We start from the raw sequence: 20,941 nt of genomic DNA on the forward strand, positions 1-20,941 counted from the left end.
TTCAGCTGCGCCATTTCCAACGCACGTATGTCTAGCAAATCAAGAAATGTGCTACAACAATGAAGAGAAGGACAAGACAGACAAGGAAGGGAGACACGACAACAAGGACAAACAAGCGGGTGAAACAAGCACCCACTCCTTGATCTAATCAAGGAGAAACAATCCAATATACACCGGATATAACCAGTGAAACCCTAAGAGGAGGAGTGTCAGGACAAGGACTAGCCAGCGCCCCGCACCCCCCAACCCAGCAAATTTTATATAGCAAATAACGATATAACACAAAAGGAAAACCAAGGCACTTAGTGCGTTACCCAACAATAATTAATTAAGGAGTTACATTGTTAGTAGGGCCTTAAAGAAACCCCGGCTGCGAACACCCCTGAATACATTCATTGTCAGCATAAATGTACAAACAGGTTAGCAATAAAGAAAAATAATAAGAAAAAATACATTCGCAATTGTGGCATATTAACGGCAATCGACCGCTATTAGTGACCACCAGGTCTCCAACAGTAATCACCTGTGAAACATAATGCAGACCCACTCAGTAATGACCATATGTAACTCCGAATATAATTGCTTCAGCTGATAAACGCAATAACCATTGTAATTAAACTCCGACAGCAGGCTGCAATTAAAAGACATTAAAAGGACATCACATCGGCTCCGCAGGACGCCCATCATGCCGCCTCATAGGAGAAGCAGGAGAACGACCTCGCCTGCGTGACCGTGGACGCGGCGGCGGGATGGGAACATAAGGCCAATCCGGGAGAGAGACTCTAGGCAAACGGAGAGCATCACAGAAATCTGGAACGTCCCCCGGGTCCCGAACACTCAGCAGTGCCCCGTTCCTGCGAACCTGCAACTGAAAGGGGTGACCCCAGGAATAGGAGATCTCATGTTCTCTCAAGATGTCCAGTAAAGGACGTAGCACCCGGCGCTTGTCCAGAGTCATCCTGGATAAATCAGACAGCAGCTGGATATTGACTCCCTGTAATAAAACCTCGCCTTTATCTCGGGCCTTCCTCATGATCTGCTCCTTAAGAGAAAAAAAATGAACACGGCATAGCACATCTCTAGGCCTATCAGGATCCGGGTTGCGCGGACCTAGAGTCCTGTGAGATCTATCCAGTTCCAAGGGATCATCAGCAGGGCGCCCAAGTAGAGAATTAAACAGAGACTGTAAAGCAGGAATAAGTTGACCCGGAGAGATATCCTCAGGAATGCCCCGCAGCCTAATATTATTACGGCGGTTCCGATTCTCATGATCCTCAGCCAGGTTAAATAATGTGTGGATCTGCTGAGAGTGCTGATCTAATCGGTCGGCATGAGAAACTTGTTGCTGTGTAATACTGGATACATCGCTTTCCATCCGCTGTACTTGATCGGACAATTGAGATAAATTGGTAGTAAGAGATTGTATTTCCGATTTATATGTCGTCTCCAGGCGGTTTACATAACGCTCCATGTCCTGTTTAGTGGGCAATGCTGATAGCTGTCGTCTCAGGCCCTGTAAATCATCCCCTAGGACAGCAGTAACACCAGTATGAGAGGAGGGATGAACAGCCATATCTCTGGGAGAGGTAGAAGGCAGGATTGCAGGCCCCAGCACATGAGGGGAGGATAAGGGAGAAACCCGGCCGCCATTACAGGCACCACGTGGCGAACAGTCCCGCGTAGGCAGCGCCATCTCAGCCCCAGAAGAGCTTGGCTCAATCCCATCCAGCAAGGAGGGAAACTGCCCCTGAGAGCCCGATATCGAGGGGAAGGTACTAGCAGTACCTGATGCAGCTACGCCGGCCGCAGATGATAGCCCCTCTGGAAGCGAAGTCCCAGCGCCATCTCGCCTCCCCTCCAACGGCGCCATCTTAGATGATGTTCCAGATGCAGCGTCGGTCAGAAATCTCTGGATAGAGCCGGCTGAAGACATCTGCCGTGTACAGTAGGGAGTCCCCGTGGAGGCCTTGGATTTCCTGACCATCAGGGTGATAAAATGATGCTTATTAATGTGCTTATGAGCGGGTTAGGGAAGTGCAGGAACGGAGCTCTCAAGCAGCACGTCTGGTCAGCGCCATGTCCAAGCCACGCCCCGTCTTCACTCAACTTTTTTATTGCCTTTTGGGCTTCGTTTTTACGGCTTCCACCTACTAACTTGGGGACCTTCACCAACTCCAGACAAAAATAATAACGTTACTTTACGTTTTAAGCTGTATGGTTGACAATATATACGGTAGCTTAAAACACATATCTCCTATCTTACACCAGAATTTTGCGCAATAAAAACTCCATTAAGTACCTGTATCCTACCTGCTACACCTTGCATCTTCCTTCAGCACAATATCACTGTTACCAGGCAGGGACATATTTACATCTCTGGTTTGGTTCACACCTGTGTCAGGTGATTCTGCTCCATCGGAGAAGCAGAACAAGGAAATATCACGGACACCACCGGTGGCCGACGGAACCCGTTGACTTTAATGTTTTCCATCGGCTTACTGTAGGGGTGACAGTGGTTTTACCGGAAACAATAGCGCAGCATGCTATGCATATGTGAACAGGGCCTAATGCTGTCTTTTTACTACAATATTATATAGAAATAAAAATCCTATACAATGCCAACATAATAACAAAGATAATAATAACTTTCAATGTGCAAATAATACCTATACAATGCCTAAAAATGGTGTAATACAGCATCTATACAATAATGTCTAAAAGCAAGTGATGCTGAACTAATACCTACAGTACTCAAATAATACCACCATACAAAGTTCAAAGAATATCGCCATACCATGTGTAAATAATACCCCCATACAAATTCTAAATAATATCACCAATCCATGTGTAAATAATACCTCCATACAAAGTCCAAATAATATCACCATGCCATGTGTCAATAATACCCCCATACAAAGTCCAAATAATATCACCATGCCATGTGTAAATAATACCCCCATACAAAGTCCAAATAATATCACCATGCCATGTGTAAATAATACCTCCATACAAAGTCCAAAGAATACCACCATGCCATGTGTAAATACCCCCATACAAAGTCTAAATAATATCACCATGCCATGTGTAACTAATACCACCATACAAAGTCCAAATAATATCACCATGCCATGTGTCAATAATACCCCCATACAAAGTTCAAAGAATATCACCATGCCATGTGTCAATAATACCCCCATACAAAGTCCAAAGAATATCACCATGCCATGTATAAATAATACCACCATATAATGTCTAAATAATATCAACATGCCATGTGTAAATAATACCCCCTTACAAAGTCTAAAAATATCACCATGCCATGTGTAAATAATACCCCCATACAAAGTCCAAATAATATCACCATGCCATGTGTAAATAATACCTCCATACAAAGTTCAAAGAATATCACCATGCCATGTGTAAATACCCCCATACAAAGTCTAAATAATATCACCATGCCATGTGCAAATAATACCCCCATACAAAGTCCAAAGAATATCACCATGCCATGTGTCAATAATACCCCTATACAATGTCCAAAGAATATCACCATGCCATGTATAAATAATACCTCCATACAAAGTCTAAATAATATCACCATGCCATGTGTAAATAATACCCCCATACAAAGTCCAAATAATATCACCATGCCATGTGTAAATAATACCTCCATACAAAGTTCAAAGAATATCACCATGCCATGTGTAAATACCCCCATACAAAGTCTAAATAATATCACCATGCCATGTGCAAATAATACCCCCATACAAAGTCCAAAGAATATCACCATGCCATGTGTCAATAATACCCCCATACAATGTCCAAAGAATATCACCATGCCATGTATAAATAATACCTCCATACAAAGTCTAAATAATATCACCATGCCATGTGTAAATAATACCTCCATATAAAGTCCAAATAATATCACCATGCCATATGTAAATAATACCTCCATACAAAGTCCAAAGAATATCACCATACCATGTGTAAATAATACCCCCAAACAAAGTTTAAATAATATCACCATGCCATGTGTAACTAATACCACCATACAAAGTCCAAATAATATCACCATGCCATGTGTCAATAATACCCCCATACAAAGTCCAAAGAATATCACCATGCCATGTATAAATAATACCACCATATAATGTCTAAATAATATCAACATGCCATGTGTAAATAATACCCCCTTACAAAGTCTAAAAATATCACCATGCCATGTGTAAATAATACCCCCATACAAAGTCCAAATAATATCACCATGCCATGTGTAAATAATACCTCCATACAAAGTTCAAAGAATATCACCATGCCATGTGTAAATACCCCCATACAAAGTCTAAATAATATCACCTTGCCATGTGCAAATAATACCCCCATACAAAGTCCAAAGAATATCACCATGCCATGTGTCAATAATACCCCCATACAATGTCCAAAGAATATCACCATGCCATGTATAAATAATACCTCCATACAAAGTCTAAATAATATCACCATGCCATGTGTAAATAATACCCCCATATAAAGTCCAAATAATATCACCATGCCATATGTAAATAATACCTCCATACAAAGTCCAAAGAATATCACCATACCATGTGTAAATAATACCCCCAAACAAAGTCTAAATAATATCACCATGCTATGTGTAAATAATACCTCCATACAAAGTCTAAATAATATCACCATGCCATGTGTAAATAAGACCACCATACAAAGTCCAAAGAATATCACCATGCCATGTATAAATAATACCACCATATAATGTCTAAATAATATCAACATGCCATGTGTAAATAATACCCCCTTACAAAGTCTAAAAATATCACCATGCCATGTGTAAATAATACCCCCATACAAAGTCCAAATAATATCACCATGCCATGTGTAAATAATACCTCCATACAAAGTTCAAAGAATATCACCATGCCATGTGTAAATACCCCCATACAAAGTCTAAATAATATCACCTTGCCATGTGCAAATAATACCCCCATACAAAGTCCAAAGAATATCACCATGCCATGTGTCAATAATACCCCCATACAAAGTCCAAAGAATATCACCATGCCATGTATAAATATTACCTCCATACAAAGTCCAAATAATATCACCATGTCATGTATGAAAATTACCCCCATACAGTGCTCCTAACAGAACATAAAATACAATAAGGACTTCTTTTAATTACACACACAGGACAACACGGTGCTATACTCTCTCCTTTACGCCGGCACTGCTATCTCCTGTTGTAGTCCTGCACCTGAATTTTTTAAATTATTGCTTTAAAAAAATACAAATATAAAGTATAAATATAAACCCAACTCCACCCCACTGACCTGTGACCCACCCACAGCCGCAGAGAGAGAAGTGTTTATCCATAAACCCACATATGCAACCGTTTCTCTTCCAACACACTCAATCCATAAATATTTTTCTCATATAGTACAATCTCATTTATCAGCGGTCTTCATTTATAGACAAATGGACCTCTGACTCCCCCTGACATCTTATTACGACTGTATTCCACACTACTGTATTGTTGCTTATGTTAAGTGCTGTATACTTTATATCAAAAACAGCTTGATAACCCATCAGAGGTTTGCAGGGCAGCCTTTCCCATAACATTTAATTTGGGGCGGTTTTCCTGATTTCTTCTTAGGGCATGTTCAGACTTATTGGATTTGTTACAGAATTCCTTTAGGCCAGGTAATGGAAAATTTCCGCCAAGTCTGAACATGCCCCTATGGGGTCTAATCCTTGTAGAACCGTGTGACATCATATGGACCCTAAACTGCACTCACAGACAGAATTCATAACTATTACATTCAGTGACTAACACAGGGGCGTAGTAGCCCCGGGCACAACTTAGAGGAGGGCGCCAGCGCCACCTCCTCCTGCACTATAATTGTACCTGTGTCTATAGGACACAGGTACAATTAGAAGCAATGAATGACCGGGCACATTCCGTGCCCGGCTATTCAGCGCTTCTGTACCAGTGAAGCGACTGGTACCTTTTGTACCAGTGAAGCTTCCGTCGATGAAAGGCGCTGATTGACAGGGAAAGTCATCCTGCCCAGCCAATCAGCGCCTTTCATAGACGCTTCGTTCAATCCCCAGGAGACCTGCGCAGAAGAGAGCGGTTTTCCATTGCTGCCGGCCGGCATGGGAACGGGATTAAGGTGAGTTTGAATAGTTGTTTTTTTTAAAAATTGTAATAAAAAAGTGTGTGGCTGTATCTACAGGGGGGGGGGGCTTTTTCTACAAGGGGGACTTTATCTACGGAGGGGGGACTTTGTCTACGAGGGGGACTTTATCCACCGGGGGGCTTTATCTACACATGGGGGGCTTTATCTATGGGGGGTATCTATCTACAGGGGGGGCTATATACTGGGGTGGGCTATATCTACAGGGGGACTATATACAGGGGTGGGCTATAGCTACAGGGGGGCTATATACAGTGGTGGGCGATCTATGGAGCACTATATACAGGGGTGGGCTATATTTACAGGGGGGCTATATAGTATATAGCACCCCTGTAGATACAGTGAAGGAAATAAGTATTTGATCCCTTGCTGATTTAGTAACTTTGCCCACTGTCAAAGACATGAACAGTCTAGAATTTTTAGGCTAGGTTAATTTTACCAGTGAGAGATAGATTATATAAAAAAACAAACCAGAAAATCACATTGTCAAAATTATACTGTATATATTTATTTGCATTGTGCACAGAGAAATAAGTATTTGATCCCATTGGCAAACAAGACTTAATACTTGGTGGCAAAACCCTTGTTGGCAAGCACAGCAGTCAGATGTTTTTTTGTAGTTGATGATGAGGTTTGCAGACATGTTAGATGGAATTTTGGCCCACACCTCTTTGCAGATCATCTGTAAATCATTAAGATTTTGAGGCTGTCGCTTGGCAACTCGGATCTTCAGCTCCCTCCATAAGTTTTCGATGGGATTAAGGTCTGAAGACTGGCTAGGCCACTCCATGACCTTAATGTGCTTCTTTTTGAGCCACTCCTTTGTTGCCTTGGCTGTATGTTTCTGGTCATTGTCGTGCTGGAAGACCCAGCCACGAGCCATTTTTAATGTCCTGCTGGAGGGAAGGAGGTTGTCACTCAGGATTTGACGGTACATGGCTCCATCCATTCTACCATTGATGCGGTGAAGTAGTCCTGTGCCCTTAGCAGAGAAACACCCCCAAAACATAATGTTTCCACCTCCATGCTTGACAGTGGGGACGGTGTTCTTTGGGTCATAGGCAGCATTTTTCTTCCTGCAAACAAGGCGAGTTGAGTTAATGCGAAAGAGCTCAATTTTAGTCTCATCTGACCACAGCACCTTCTCCCAATCACTCTCAGAATCATCCAGATGTTCATTTGCAAACTTCAAACGGGCCTGTACATGTGCCTTCTTGAGCAGGGGGACCTTGTTGGCACTGCAGGATTTTAATCCATTACGGCGTAATGTGTTACCAAAGGTTTTCTTGGTAACTGTGGTCCCAGCTGCCTTGAGATCATTAACAAGTTCCCCCCGTGTAGTTTTCGGCTGAGCTCTCACCTTCCTCAGGATCAAGGATACCCCACGAGGTGAGATTTTGCATGGAGCCCCAGATCGATGTCGATTGACAGTAATTTTGTATGTCTTCCATTTTCTTACTATTGCACCAACAGTTGTCTCCTTCTCACCCAGCATCTTACTTATGGTTTTGTAGCCCATTCCAGCCTTGTGCAGGACTATGATCTTGTCCCTGACATCCTTAGAAAGCTCTTTGGTCTTGCCCATGTTGTAGAGGTTAGAATCAGACTGATTAATTGAGTCTGTGGACAGGAGTCTTTTATACAGGTGACCATGTAAGACAGCTGTCTTTAATGCAGGCACCAAGTTGATTTGGAACGTGTAACTCGTCTGGAGGAGGCTGAACTCTTAATGGTTGGTAGAGTATCAAATACTTATTTCTCTGTGCACAATGCAAATAAATATATATAATTTTGACAATGTGATTTTCTGTTTTTTTTAAAATATATAATCTATCTCTCAAAATTCTAGACTGTTCATGACTTTGACAGTGGGCAAACTTACAAAATCAGCAAGGGATCAAATACTTATTTCCTTCACTGTATAGCCCACCCCTGTATGTAGTGCTCCATAGATCGCCCACCCCTGTAGATTTAGCCCCCTGTAGATATAGCCCACCCCTGTATATAATATCCCACAAATAGCTCCCCCTATAGTGCTCCACAGAAAGTCCACCCCTGTATATAGCTCCCCTGCACATATAGTCCACCCCTGTATATAGTGCTCCACAGATAGCCCACCCCTGTATATAGTATATACAGGGGTGGGCTATCTGTGGAGCACTATGTACAGGGGTGGACTATCTAGTGGAGCACTATATACAGGGGTGGACCATATGTATAGGGGGGCTATATACAGGGGTGGGCTATCTGTGAAACACTATATACAGGGGTGGACTATATGTGGAGCACTATATACAGGGGTGGGCTATATCTCCCGGGGGCTATATACAGGGGTGGGCTATCTGTGGATCACTATATACAGGGGTGGGCTATATCTACAGGGGGCTATATACAGGGGTGGGCTATACGTGGAGCACTATATACAGGGCTGGGCTATATCTACAGGGGGCTATATACAGGGGTGGGCTATCTGTGGAGCACTATATACAGGGGTGGGCTATATCTACAGGGGGCTATATACAGGGTTGGGCTATATGTGGAGCACTATAGGGGGAGTTATTTGTGGGACACTATATACACGGGTCTCTATGGCAGACACTATCTACAGGGGGCACAGTGTGTGTGTGTGTGTGTGTGTGTGTGTGTGTGTGGGACATTATAATTAGAGGTGCAGTGTATGGGGCTATTATATTTAGGGGCGTAGTGTGTGGTATAATGATAACTTTATCTTTATATATAGGTGTGGAAATGTTGGAAAAGTGAGAAGCTGAAGACATCTGAGCGGCACACTGCAGAAATGGTCTGTGACCGGGAGAAGTCATCATAGAGGTCTAGACCGGATGGAGAAAAAGAACTAGAATCTGAGACGTCTCCGGTGAGTCACTTAATGTAGATGCTTATTCTGCCTCTAATCAGTAAAGTAGTCACTGTATGATCTGCAGCGAGATGATGGGTGGTATGATTATGATAGGATTTATTTTTTGTGAAACAGCAACTTCCCGCATATCCTTACCATTGTTCGGGCCATGTTGGGGGCTGTAGTTTTACGCCGTACAAACCTGTACAGCAGGGGTTGCACTAAATTGATCTGTTTTTGTGCTGGTGCTGTATATATGTACTGAGCTTGGTTCTGGTGCTGTATACATGTATTGAGCTTGGTTCTGGGGCTGTATTTATGTACTGAGCATTATTCTGGTGATGTGTATAGAACTATATTGCTTGTAAAATGTTCAAATGTTTTTATGCTCGCGTTACATAAATAGAAATGTGAAAAAAGAAATTACACGTCATTAATTGGTAGAGAAAACAAACACGGCGAGGGGGAAGGAGATGTCAGGAAAGAGGTTGGGGGGGGGGCGCCAAACTGAATCTTTGCCCCGGGTGCTGGAGAACCTAGCTACGCCTCTGACTAACAGGTGATGTTTTTTTCTCAGGCGTTCTCTCTACTTTTCTACTTCATCAGGTCCAGGCCGCTGTAACGTTATCTCCTGATGACTGCAGATTTGCTGCCGAGACATTTTTGACCCAGCAGTTCTACAAAATTAATCCAGACCCCTGATCATATTTCAAAATAAAATCAGACCCCAAGACTGGACCACTAATTTAATCCCAGACTAGACTTAAAGGGGACCTGTCCTGAGTAATGATGCTCCGTACTTTAGGCGCCCAATATGGTAATTCACTGTAGTTAGCCAATAAGGCGTGAACTACAGTGAATCTCCCTGGGTGGAGCCATCTTCACAGCCTCTGACACTGTCCAATCAGAGCGAACTAGCTTTTGACAAGCCTTGTCCAGTGACACCACGCAGGGAGAAGTCTTCTAATCAAACGCATTTGTTCTAAGCTGCCTCGAACTGGAAACAGGGAGGGAGCGGGGTAAAGGTAATATATGTAAATGGATAGTTAGGACCTGGTGACAGGTCCTCTTTCAAAAATTAATTCTGTCCCCTAAATATTCAGACCCGCAAAAAGACACCTAAATATTAGATCCTCAGATTAGACCTCCCTATTTACCACTCACATGTCTCACACACAGCGGGAAAATACACTTCACCACATAAGCACTACTTATAACACATCACTAAACAAGTATCCCACAGCTTCCCATGTACCTCCAGTGCCCCCCAGACTGCAGCTCATGCCCCCGTCTCCAGACTTCTGCCCATGTACCACCCTCCTCACACAATGCTTCCCATATACCCCCCTCCTCACACACTGCTCCCATGTACCCCCTCCTCACACACTGCTCCCCATGTATCCCCCTCCTCACACAATGCTCCCCATGTACCCCCCTTCTCACACACTGCTCCCCATGTACCCCCCCTCACACACTGCTCCCTATATACACCCTCCTCACACACTGCTCCCCATATACCCCCATCCTCAAACACTGGTCCCCATTTACCCCCCTCCTCACACACTGCTCCCCATGTACCCCCTCACACTGCTCCCCATGTACCCCCTCACACTGCTCCCCATGTACCCCCCTTCTCACACACTGCTCCCCATGTACACCCCCTCCTCACACACTGCTCCCCATGTACCCCCTCCTCACACACTGCTCCTCATGTACCCCTCCTCACACACTGCTCCCCATGTACCCCCTCCTTACACACTGCTCCCCATGTACCCCCTCCTCACACACTGCTCCCCATGTACCCCCCTCCTCACACACTGCTCCCCATTTACCCCCTCTTCACATACACTGCTCCCCATGTACCCCCTCCTCACACACTGCTCCCCATGTAGAGCCCCTCCTCACACACTGCTCCCCATGTACCCCCTCCTCACATACACTGCTCCCCATGTACCTACTCCTCACACACACTACTCCCCATGTACACCCCATCATCACATATTGCTCCCCATGTACTACCCTCCTCACACACTGCTCCCCATGTACCCCCTCCTCACACACTGCTCCCCATGTATCCCCTTCTCACACACTGCCCCCCCCTGTACCTCCTCCTCACACACTGCTCCCCATGTACACCCCTCCTCAAAAACACTGCTCCCCATGTACCCCCTCCTCACATATTGCTCCCCATGTACACCCCCTCCTCACATAAACTGCTCCCCATGTACCCCCCTCCTCACACACTGCTTCCCATGTACCCCCTCCTCACATACACTGCTCTCCAAGTACCCCCCTCCTCACACACTGCTCTCCATGTACCTCCCTCCTCACACACTGTTCCCCATGTACTCCCTCCTCACACACACTGCTCCCCATGTACACACCCACCTCACATACACTGCTCCCCATGTACCCCCCTCCTCACACACTGCTCCCATGTACCCCCTCCTCACACACTGCTCCCCATGTATCCCCCTCCTCACACAATGCTCCCCATGTACCCCCCTTCTCACACACTGCTCCCCATGTACCCCCCCTCACACACTGCACCCTATATACACCCTCCTCACACACTGCTCCCCATGTACCCCCCTCCTCACACACTGCTCCCCATGTACCCCCCTCCTCACACACTGCTCCCGATTTACCCCCTCTTCACATACACTGCTCCCCATGTACCCCCCTTCTCACACACTGCTCCCCATGTACACCCCCTCCTCACACACTGCTCCCCATGTACCCCCTCCTCACACACTGCTCCTCATGTACCCCTCCTCACACACTGCTCCCCATGTACCCCCTCCTTACACACTGCTCCCCATGTACCCCCCTCCTCACACACTGCTCCCCATGTACCCCCCTCCTCACACACTGCTCCCCATTTACCCCCTCTTCACATACACTGCTCCCCATGTACCCCCTCCTCACACACTGCTCCCCATGTAGAGCCCCTCCTCACACACTGCTCCCCATGTACCCCCTCCTCACATACACTGCTCCCCATGTACCTACTCCTCACACACACTACTCCCCATGTACACCCCATCATCACATATTGCTCCCCATGTACCCCCCTCCTCACACACTGCTCCCCATGTACCCCCTCCTCACACACTGCTCCCCATGTATCCCCTCCTCACACACTGCCCCCCCCTGTACCTCCTCCTCACACACACTGCTCCCCATGTACACCCCTCCTCAAAAACACTGCTCCCCATGTTCCCCCCTCCTCACATATTGCTCCCCATGTACACCCCCTCCTCACATAAACTGCTCCCCATGTACCCCCTCCTCACATACACTGCTCTCCAAGTACCCCCCTCCTCACACACTGCTCTCCATGTACCTCCCTCCTCACACACTGCTCCCCATGTACCCCCTCCTCACACACACTGCTCCCCATGTACACACCCACCTCACATACACTGCTCCCCATGTACCCCCCTCCTCACACACTGCTCCCCATGTACCCCCCTCCTCACACACTGCTACCCATGTACAACGGCTCCTCACATACACTGCAGCACAGGTACCCTCCTCCTCACACACTGCTCCCCATGTACCCCCCTCCTCACACACTGCTCCTAATGTGACCCCCTCCTCACATACACTGCTCTCCATGTACCCCCCCTCCTCACATACGCTGCTCCCCATGTACACCCCCTCCTCACATACTGCTCCCCATGTACCCCCCTCCTCAAATACATTGCTCTCCATGTACCCCCCTCACATACACTGCTCCCCATGTACACCCCCTCCTCACACACTGCTCCCTATGTACCCCCCTCCTCACATACACTGCTCTCCATGTACCCCCCTCCTCAAACACTGCTCCCTATGTACCCCCTCCTCACACACTGCTCCCCATGTACCCCCTCCTCACACACTGCTCCCCATGTACACCCCTACCTCACATACACTGCTCCCCATGTACCCCCTTCTCACACACTGCTCCCCATGTACACCCCCTCCTCACATACACTGCTCCCCATGTACCCACCTCCTCACACACTGCTCCATATGTACCCCCCTCCTCACACACTGCTCCATCTCCTTTTCAGACCACTCATTACCTTCCACCTCACTCTCTTGTATCTTTTCTCCCTGCATAGAGATGCATTAGGAGTTACACCCTCCCCTTTCTGAGGTCACCTGACCTCCATTCTACCTTCTATCACTTGACTATCCTCCTCAGTGGTTTAGAACCTTTGTCATGTGACTAGGATGTCACCAAAGGTCCTACTCCTCTCCTAGTTGCTGTTTTGGAGTCATTTGCGACAGAAACGCAGCAGGTTTTTTTTTTGTAAATGCATGGAGACATCTAGAGACAATACAGTTATGCACAAATCCTGCTTAATTTGCAGCAGTTTTGAAGTTAAGATGCAAAAATATAAAAAATATGCCTGGGGCCCCCCTGAGCCAATCAATGACTGGGGCCTGGAGCAGGTGCTCCAGGAGCACCAATGATAATCCGGCCCTGATTGCAGTATATTGTCATTTTTACAGGCTTCTGTAACAGCGTGATTGCTGTTCCTGTCCTTTAGTCCCGGGTGTCAGCTGTAATACACAGCACGTGAGCCTGCTTCATTCATCATCTCCCACACCACGACGTGCTATTACGTCATGGTGCGCGAAGGGGTTAATGCGCAGTGGATGGTGCAAAGTGAAAATCCCAATTTTCATCTGATATGCCATTTTAGTGCACAATATGTTGTGCCCAGTTTGTGCCACTGAAGACAAATACCTCATAAAATGTTAAGCGGGTTCTCCCGGGTATGGCAATGCCATATATGTGGACATAAACTACTGTTTGGGCATGCTGTAGGGCTCAGAATTGAGGGAGCGCCATTGGCTTTTGGAGTGCAGATTTTGCTTGGTAGTAGTTCTGTTTGGGGTATTACTGGCGTTTCAGTTTATAATGTGGGGGAATATGTAATCTGTGCGGGGTACATCAGGGTATAATAAGAGGGTATAATAATGGAGTAAATAAATAATAATCCGCAGATATGTGGCCGGTGTCGCATTGATAAATGGTGCCCAATCTTATCCGCTTTTGGAATACTCTGCACATTTTGCATCGCCATATTCTGAGAGCCAGAACTTCTTTATTTTTTCTTCACCGGAGCTGTGTGAGGGCTTATTTGTTGTGGGACAATCTGTAGTTTTCATTGGTACCTTTTTGAGGTAGATGCGATTTGTTAATCACTTTTTATTCCATTTATTGTCAAGCAAGGTAGCAAGGTGAACAAAAACAAGCAATTCTGACAATGTTTTTTATTTTTATTTTTTTACAGTGTTCACTGTGCACTATAAATGTAATTTTTACTTTATTCTGCGGGTTGATATGATTACGGTCATACCATGTATATAGTTTTTTTTATGTTTTGCAGCGTTTGCACAAAAAAAAAAACTTTTTATAAAACAACATTTATTTTCTGTGTCACCATATTCTGAGAGCCATACATTTTTTATTTTTCAATCAAAAAAGCTGTGTAAGGACTTGTTTTTTGCTGGACAGGTTGTAGTTTTTATTGGTACTATTTTGGGGTACATGCAAGTTTTTTATCACTTTTTATTCTATATTTTGGGAGGGGTGGTGACCAAAAAATAACGATTCTGGCATAGTTGTTTTTTTTCCGGTGTTCACTGTGCAGGAAAAAACACATTATAGCTTTATAGTTTGGGTCGTTATGAACGTGGTGATACCAAATATGTGTACTTTTTTTAAACATTTTCATGTTTTCCTATAATAAAAGACTTATTATAGGAAAATAAGCAGATTTTGTTTTTTTAACTTAGAACTTTTATTTTTACTCTTTTATAAAACATTTTTATTAACTTTTTTTACTTTTCTTTTTGTCCCACTAGGGGACTTGAAGACCTGTAGCACTGTAGTGTAACTGTTACAGTCACTCTGACAGGAAGTCTATGAGGTCCAGCCGGAGGCCATTGTCTGACCTCCAGTTGCCATGCCAACCATCGGCACCTCCTACATTAAAGGGGTTAATTACCGGCCGGAAACAGTGGAAGTAACCCCTTGCCAGGACATACAGTTGCATCATGGCGTGGGAAGAGGTTAATCGTCTGTGGAAATTAAATAAGTCTACGTTTTATTGGAAAAAATGAAGATTTTCATTTTCACAGCCCAATTCAAATGGATTCTGCAAAAACCCTGTGGGGTTAAAATGTTTAGTATAACTAAGGTGAATTCCTTGAGTGGTGTAGTTTCGTAAATGGAGTAATTTAGGGGGATTTCCACTGTTTTGGTCTTTTAGGGGCTTTGCAAATGCGACATGGCACCCAAAAACCATTCCATCAAAATTTGAGTTCCAATAGCCCAATTGCGCTCCTTCCTTTCTGAGCCCTGCCGTGTGTCAAAACAGCAGTTGACCACATATAGGGTATTACTGCACTCTGGAGAAATTGCTTTTCAAATGTTAGGGCGCTTTTCTCCTTTATTCCTAATGAAAATCTAAAGCTAAAACGTAATTTTATGTAATTTTTAGTTTTTAAAATGGGTTGATTTATGGGGAGTTTCTAATATATAAGGCCCTCAAAGCAACTTCAGAGGTGAACGGGTCCATAAAAAAGTAGGCTTTGGAAAGTTCTTGAAAATGTGGGAAATTGCTGCTAAAGTTATAAGCCTTTATAACTTTCTATCAAAATAGAAGGACGTTCAAAAAACAATGCCAACATAAAGTAGACATATGGGAAATGTTAATTAGTAACTGTTTTGTGTGATATTACTATCTGTCTTACAAGCAAATACATTTACATTTAGAAAAATGAACATTTTTGCAAATCTTCTCAAAATATTGGTGTTTTTCACAAACACTAAATGTATCGACCAAATTTTACAACTAACATAAAGTACAATGTGTCGCGAGAAAACAATCTCAGAATCACTTAAAGAAATAAATAAATGCACTACAAAGTTATTACCACATAAAGATTCTAAATTAATAAATACGCTGTGTCCACAAAACCAAAAGAGGCTGTGTCCTTAAGAGGTTAAAGGCTATGAACACCTTTTAGATGGACTTTTTTTTTCTTATTAATCAATGTGCTTTGTGTATTTAATGTCTTTTTTAAAAATTGTTTTACTTTTTACAGCTTCTATTTATCCTGTTATACATAGAAGCTGCATGCTTCTCTCTTAGCCGATTCCATCAGTTCAGATGAGGGCTTGGCTGAGAGCAGGTCCTGTGTGTCACAGGATCCATCTCATATTGATCACAACTTAAATGTGATTGATATTAGGTGGATCCTGTGTGTTAGGGATTTCGGCTGAGAGAGAATGATATAGCTTTTTTGTATACAGGATAAATAGAAGCTATATCATAAAAAGTGCATAGTCTTTAATGACCAGGTAATCTTTTTTAGTTTTTTCCTTCATGACTTTCAGCACCCACAACTGTTATATTTTTTTTACTGACATGGCTGTATGAGGCATTGTTTTACATTTCACGTTTCACGCTAAATGCCCTCTTAAAGTAATTCCTACGGTCATGTGCATACCTTTTATGTGTAGGTTTGTTTTTTTTAATGTAATGTATGGCCAATAAAATATATTTTAGAATAAGAAAATAATCTCTTTTTTATTTTAATGCCATGACGGGATAACTTTTTAACAACTTTAATTTAAACTTATTATTTATTAGCATACTCCTGGATGCTATTACATTACACTGTGTCACTATGACACCAACTGCTGTTAGGGCAACACATAGTGTGGCCTAACAGCAGGCTTACAGAATAGACAGCCCTAGTGTCCTTTCTAGGTCCCTAGGGCTTACTGCAAAGGGTTCCCTAGTCTCTGATTGGGTCTCCTGGAAATCCTAATGATACAATCGAATAAGGGCAATCAAAGGGTAAAATGGCCTGGATCAGAGGAACCTCAGATCCTGGCCGTATTCAGGATGCTGCTCTAATTACAGGAGCTGTTAGTAACAAGTTCTGCTTATAGCATGAGATCTCACTGTAGTGCTCATAAGACTTTTCTTGGAACCTACACTGTCTACCGTCAATAGACAGTGGGCAGTCAAAAAGGGGTTAACCAAAAATGGGAAGAGATCCTAGTAGCAAGGAGAAGCGGCAATTTGCTGACACTCTATATAACATTTCTAATGCAAATTATACAATGTCTTCTACCAAGTAGCATTCATTATTTGTTTTTCTTTCAGCATGACAAAAGCAACGAATGTGCAAACTTTACTGTTGCCAGTCCCAAAGGAAATTATTTGATGTTTCCATATGCCATGGATGGAAATCAGTACAATAATGACAAGTTGTCTCTTTGTTCAATTCATTACATAGGGTATCTTTTGAAAGTAAAAAAGGACAAGTGTTTTGTTGGTAAGTAAATGATAATCTCATGGCCTTCCTAAACCCCGTTCTAACGCTCTGTTCTCCGGCTGACTCGTGTGATATCCGACCATGAAGAAGAAAACAGCATAGCATGATGAGCTAATCTGTTTCCGTAAGTCCAAAAGTACTTTATGGCAGTTACGAAAACAGCATAAACATAAGTCTCACAGGACAAAGTACCGCGGCTAGGTGCTCCCCAGAAGTATGTATGGCACTACACCTCCAAAATAATTATTGGTAACCAAGAATAGAAACTCCAACAAAGTCATATGCAAAAACAAGAGGACGAGGAGTAATTAACTATTGAAAGTAGAAAAAAATCTTTATTATAAATCTTTATTATAGCAACAAGCTAAAAAACATGATAAAATTCAGAAGATCCAGACAGAAATAACTGTCTGTGGCTATACAATACTAGTGCTACAACAACACCACAAGGTGTCGGGCGCTTATCTGGCATACCTTCACCACACCAATGGGTAAGACATCATTATCCATTAGCTATAATCGTGGGGCTTAATGTCCCAAAATTGGGTCTTTCTTCCTCATGACCCAACATCTTACTAATGAGGGCCTCTGCTTTATTGCATTAGAACACTTATAGGTGATCTTACCTTAGATCCTATACTTCTTCCTTCCATGTAATTACTCCTACTTTTTTGCATATAATGTGCAACATCATGGTTATTTGCCTAGCGTTTTCCATATAAACACCTGCATGTCTGCCTAGTGTTTCATACTATGTAAGCATTTGCATTGTATTTTTGGAGATTACATAAATGTTTTAAGGCCTTGTGGTTTTGTTGTAGCACTACTATTGTATAGACACAGACAGTTATTTCTGTCTGGATCTTCTGCATTTTAACATGTTTTTTAACTTGTTGCTAAACTCTTGTTCTCTAGAACTCTTGTTCTAGAGAAATCTATTTGACATTTATGACATATCCTGTGGATATGTCATAAATGTCCCTGATGGGAAAACCCTCTTAATACCTGCTGATCTGGGACCCAACAGATCAGTAGAATAAAGGGCCTCTCTACCAATCACAATCAGTATGAAATTTCACATGAAAAAAACCCCGGTAATTTAAGATATCAAATCTGTGATTATGTGCAAATTTTTTCAGAGAGTGGACGGCCAACATGTGGCAATCAAATAGTAGAAGATGGGGAACAATGTGATGTAGGTGTTAAGGACAATGACCTGTGTTGTTATGGTGTCAATGCAGGAGAAGGTTTGCAATGTAAATTAAAGCCTGGGAAACAATGCAGGTATGTTATGTTTTACATTTCAAATTGTGAGACCAGATAAAAATCTAACCTGCATAAACATACCCTGACACGATACTCTCTATGAGGTGTTGTCATTCTAGTAAAAAAAAAAAGAGAGATATTGGGCCATGTGTGGAGAACTATGTATTTCAATATATTTTATCTCTCTGCACTTATTTCGAGGTAACACCTGCATCTCCCTCCTTCGCCATATCCAGGGTATGTTCACACACTAAACTAAAAATGGCTGTAAAATACGGAGCTGTTTTCAAGGGAAAACAGCCTCGGATTTTGAGCCATTTTTAAAGCATAAAGTGTTTTATGATGCGTTTTTTACTGACGTTTTTGGAGCTGTTTTTCTATTGAGACAATGAAAAACGGCTCCAAAAACGGCTCAAGAAGTGACATGCACTTCTTTTATGGGGCGTTCTTTTACGCACCGATTTTTCAAACAGCCACGTAAAAAAATGCCCCGTCGGAACGAAACGCGTTTTTTCCATTGAAATCAATGGGCAGATGTTTGGAGGCTTTCAGCTTCCGTATTTTCAGACATTTTTGGGGGAGTTTACGGCCCGAGAAACTGCTGAAAATAAGCCGTGTGAACATACCCCAATAATGAATATCAAATCACAATGTTAGTATATATCTGAGTGGACTTTTACATCAACCTTTTTTTATAACTGTTTTAGTCCCAGTCAAGGACAGTGCTGTAATAGCTCTTGCTCATATAAGTCAAAAGGAGAACTTTGTCGAGAGGAAGCTGAATGTACGTTTAAAAGTTACTGCACAGGGGAAAAGTCTATATGTCCAATATCTACTCCAAAAAGCAACTACACCTTGTGCAACACAGGAACAAGAATATGTCTGAATGGGGTAAGTAATCTTTTGAGTATAATCCCTCCATTTCCAAGAAGAAACATTGGGCTGAAATTATGTCAGGTTTCAGAATGAATTCTATATCCTTAAATCCACCTTCCACAAGAACGTGGAAGTGACTCTTCATTCTGAAATGGTCACTAAAAAACCAAGAAGAAGACTTGTTTTGTTGCAACAAATGTATATTTTGTGTCATGTCTTACTGTATTCCTTGCAATTGGCAAGTACAGGTAATAATGGCTACTGCTGTTTTTTTTAAATTAACAGTGCCTAGAGAAACGGCCCGAATGCCATCTTGGTTAAGGTATTGCCGCGCCATAAGAGCGGGTTGGATGAGATTCCGCTGCAGAAATCCGAGGCTGACCCTCAGTTTTCTGCTGCGGTTTTGCAGTATAAACAGCCGCGTTTCTGCACGCAGATGCCTCATTTAATGTGGATAATCTGTTTGTGGCTACACTACGCTGTTTTTGCGGTGGAATATGCTGTGGAAACCATGTCAAAAAGTGTCATTTTTTTTAGCAAGGTGTTTTGCAATTCCACCTGATGAAAATTTAAACCTCTATGAACAACGGGGTGTTTTTTCATTAACATAATGGGAGGCTTTTTAGAGGCGTAATTCACACTGATTCCGATGCAGAAAACGCATCAGAATCAGCGTGAATTTTTCAATGTATGAACAAGGCCCTAAAGTTTAAGGCAGGATTCAGACAAGCATTTTCGGTCCGTGATATATGGACTGTATGTCGGCAGTATTTAGGGATTAGGGAGGAACAATGCCAGGAGTCCCTGCCTCGATGCGGGAAAACTGTCCCGTACTGAAAACATGATTACAGTTCAGGACAGTTTTCCCACAGCGAGGCAGGGTCTCCTAGCGTCATAGATAACTATGATGCTAGGAGCACGGCTCCCTGAAGTGTTTTCGGTCCGGGAAATACTGCTGACATACGGTCCTAATATCACTGACCGAACACGCTCGTGTGAATCCGGCCTAACTCTACTGCAGTCAAACGCTGAATTTTTCTGGTTTTGATTGAACTTCACCTTTTACTCCTCTATGTCAGATTCACAAAGGTCTGCTGAGGGATAGAGAGCTGTGTTTTGTTATCCACAGAAATAAATTTTTTGATGACCACCAGCTGGGCAGTGTAGGGACCCTACTTAACAGCTCTCCAGATCTTTGCTTATTTGACCTTTGTGAGGGCGGATTTACAAGAGCATGTGCGTTTTTGCGCACGCAAAAAACGCAGCGTTTTGCGTGCGCAAAAAACGCAGCGTTTTGCGTGCGCAAAAGGCACTTAACAGCTCCGTGTGGCATCACATAGGATGTGCGGCTGCGTGATTTTCGCGCAGTCCC

The 20,941-nt window shown here is 43.3% G+C and overlaps 1 protein-coding gene across 1 annotated transcript in view; it reads left to right on the top strand.

The window, feature by feature from the left end:
• The window catches only part of LOC142741093 (disintegrin and metalloproteinase domain-containing protein 10-like), a 115,732-nt gene that overhangs the window by 73,829 nt on the left and 20,962 nt on the right, over positions 1 to 20,941 (top strand). The window contains exons 10-12 of the mRNA XM_075850492.1: positions 17,256 to 17,427; positions 18,567 to 18,711; positions 19,401 to 19,584. Of these exons, the coding sequence (XP_075706607.1) occupies positions 17,256 to 17,427; positions 18,567 to 18,711; positions 19,401 to 19,584 (501 nt within the window). The remainder of the gene's footprint in view (positions 1 to 17,255; positions 17,428 to 18,566; positions 18,712 to 19,400; positions 19,585 to 20,941) is intronic.

The sequence above is a fragment of the Rhinoderma darwinii genome, chromosome 1 (assembly GCF_050947455.1).
Source record: "Rhinoderma darwinii isolate aRhiDar2 chromosome 1, aRhiDar2.hap1, whole genome shotgun sequence".
In the NCBI taxonomy this organism is placed as follows: domain Eukaryota; kingdom Metazoa; phylum Chordata; class Amphibia; order Anura; family Rhinodermatidae; genus Rhinoderma; species Rhinoderma darwinii.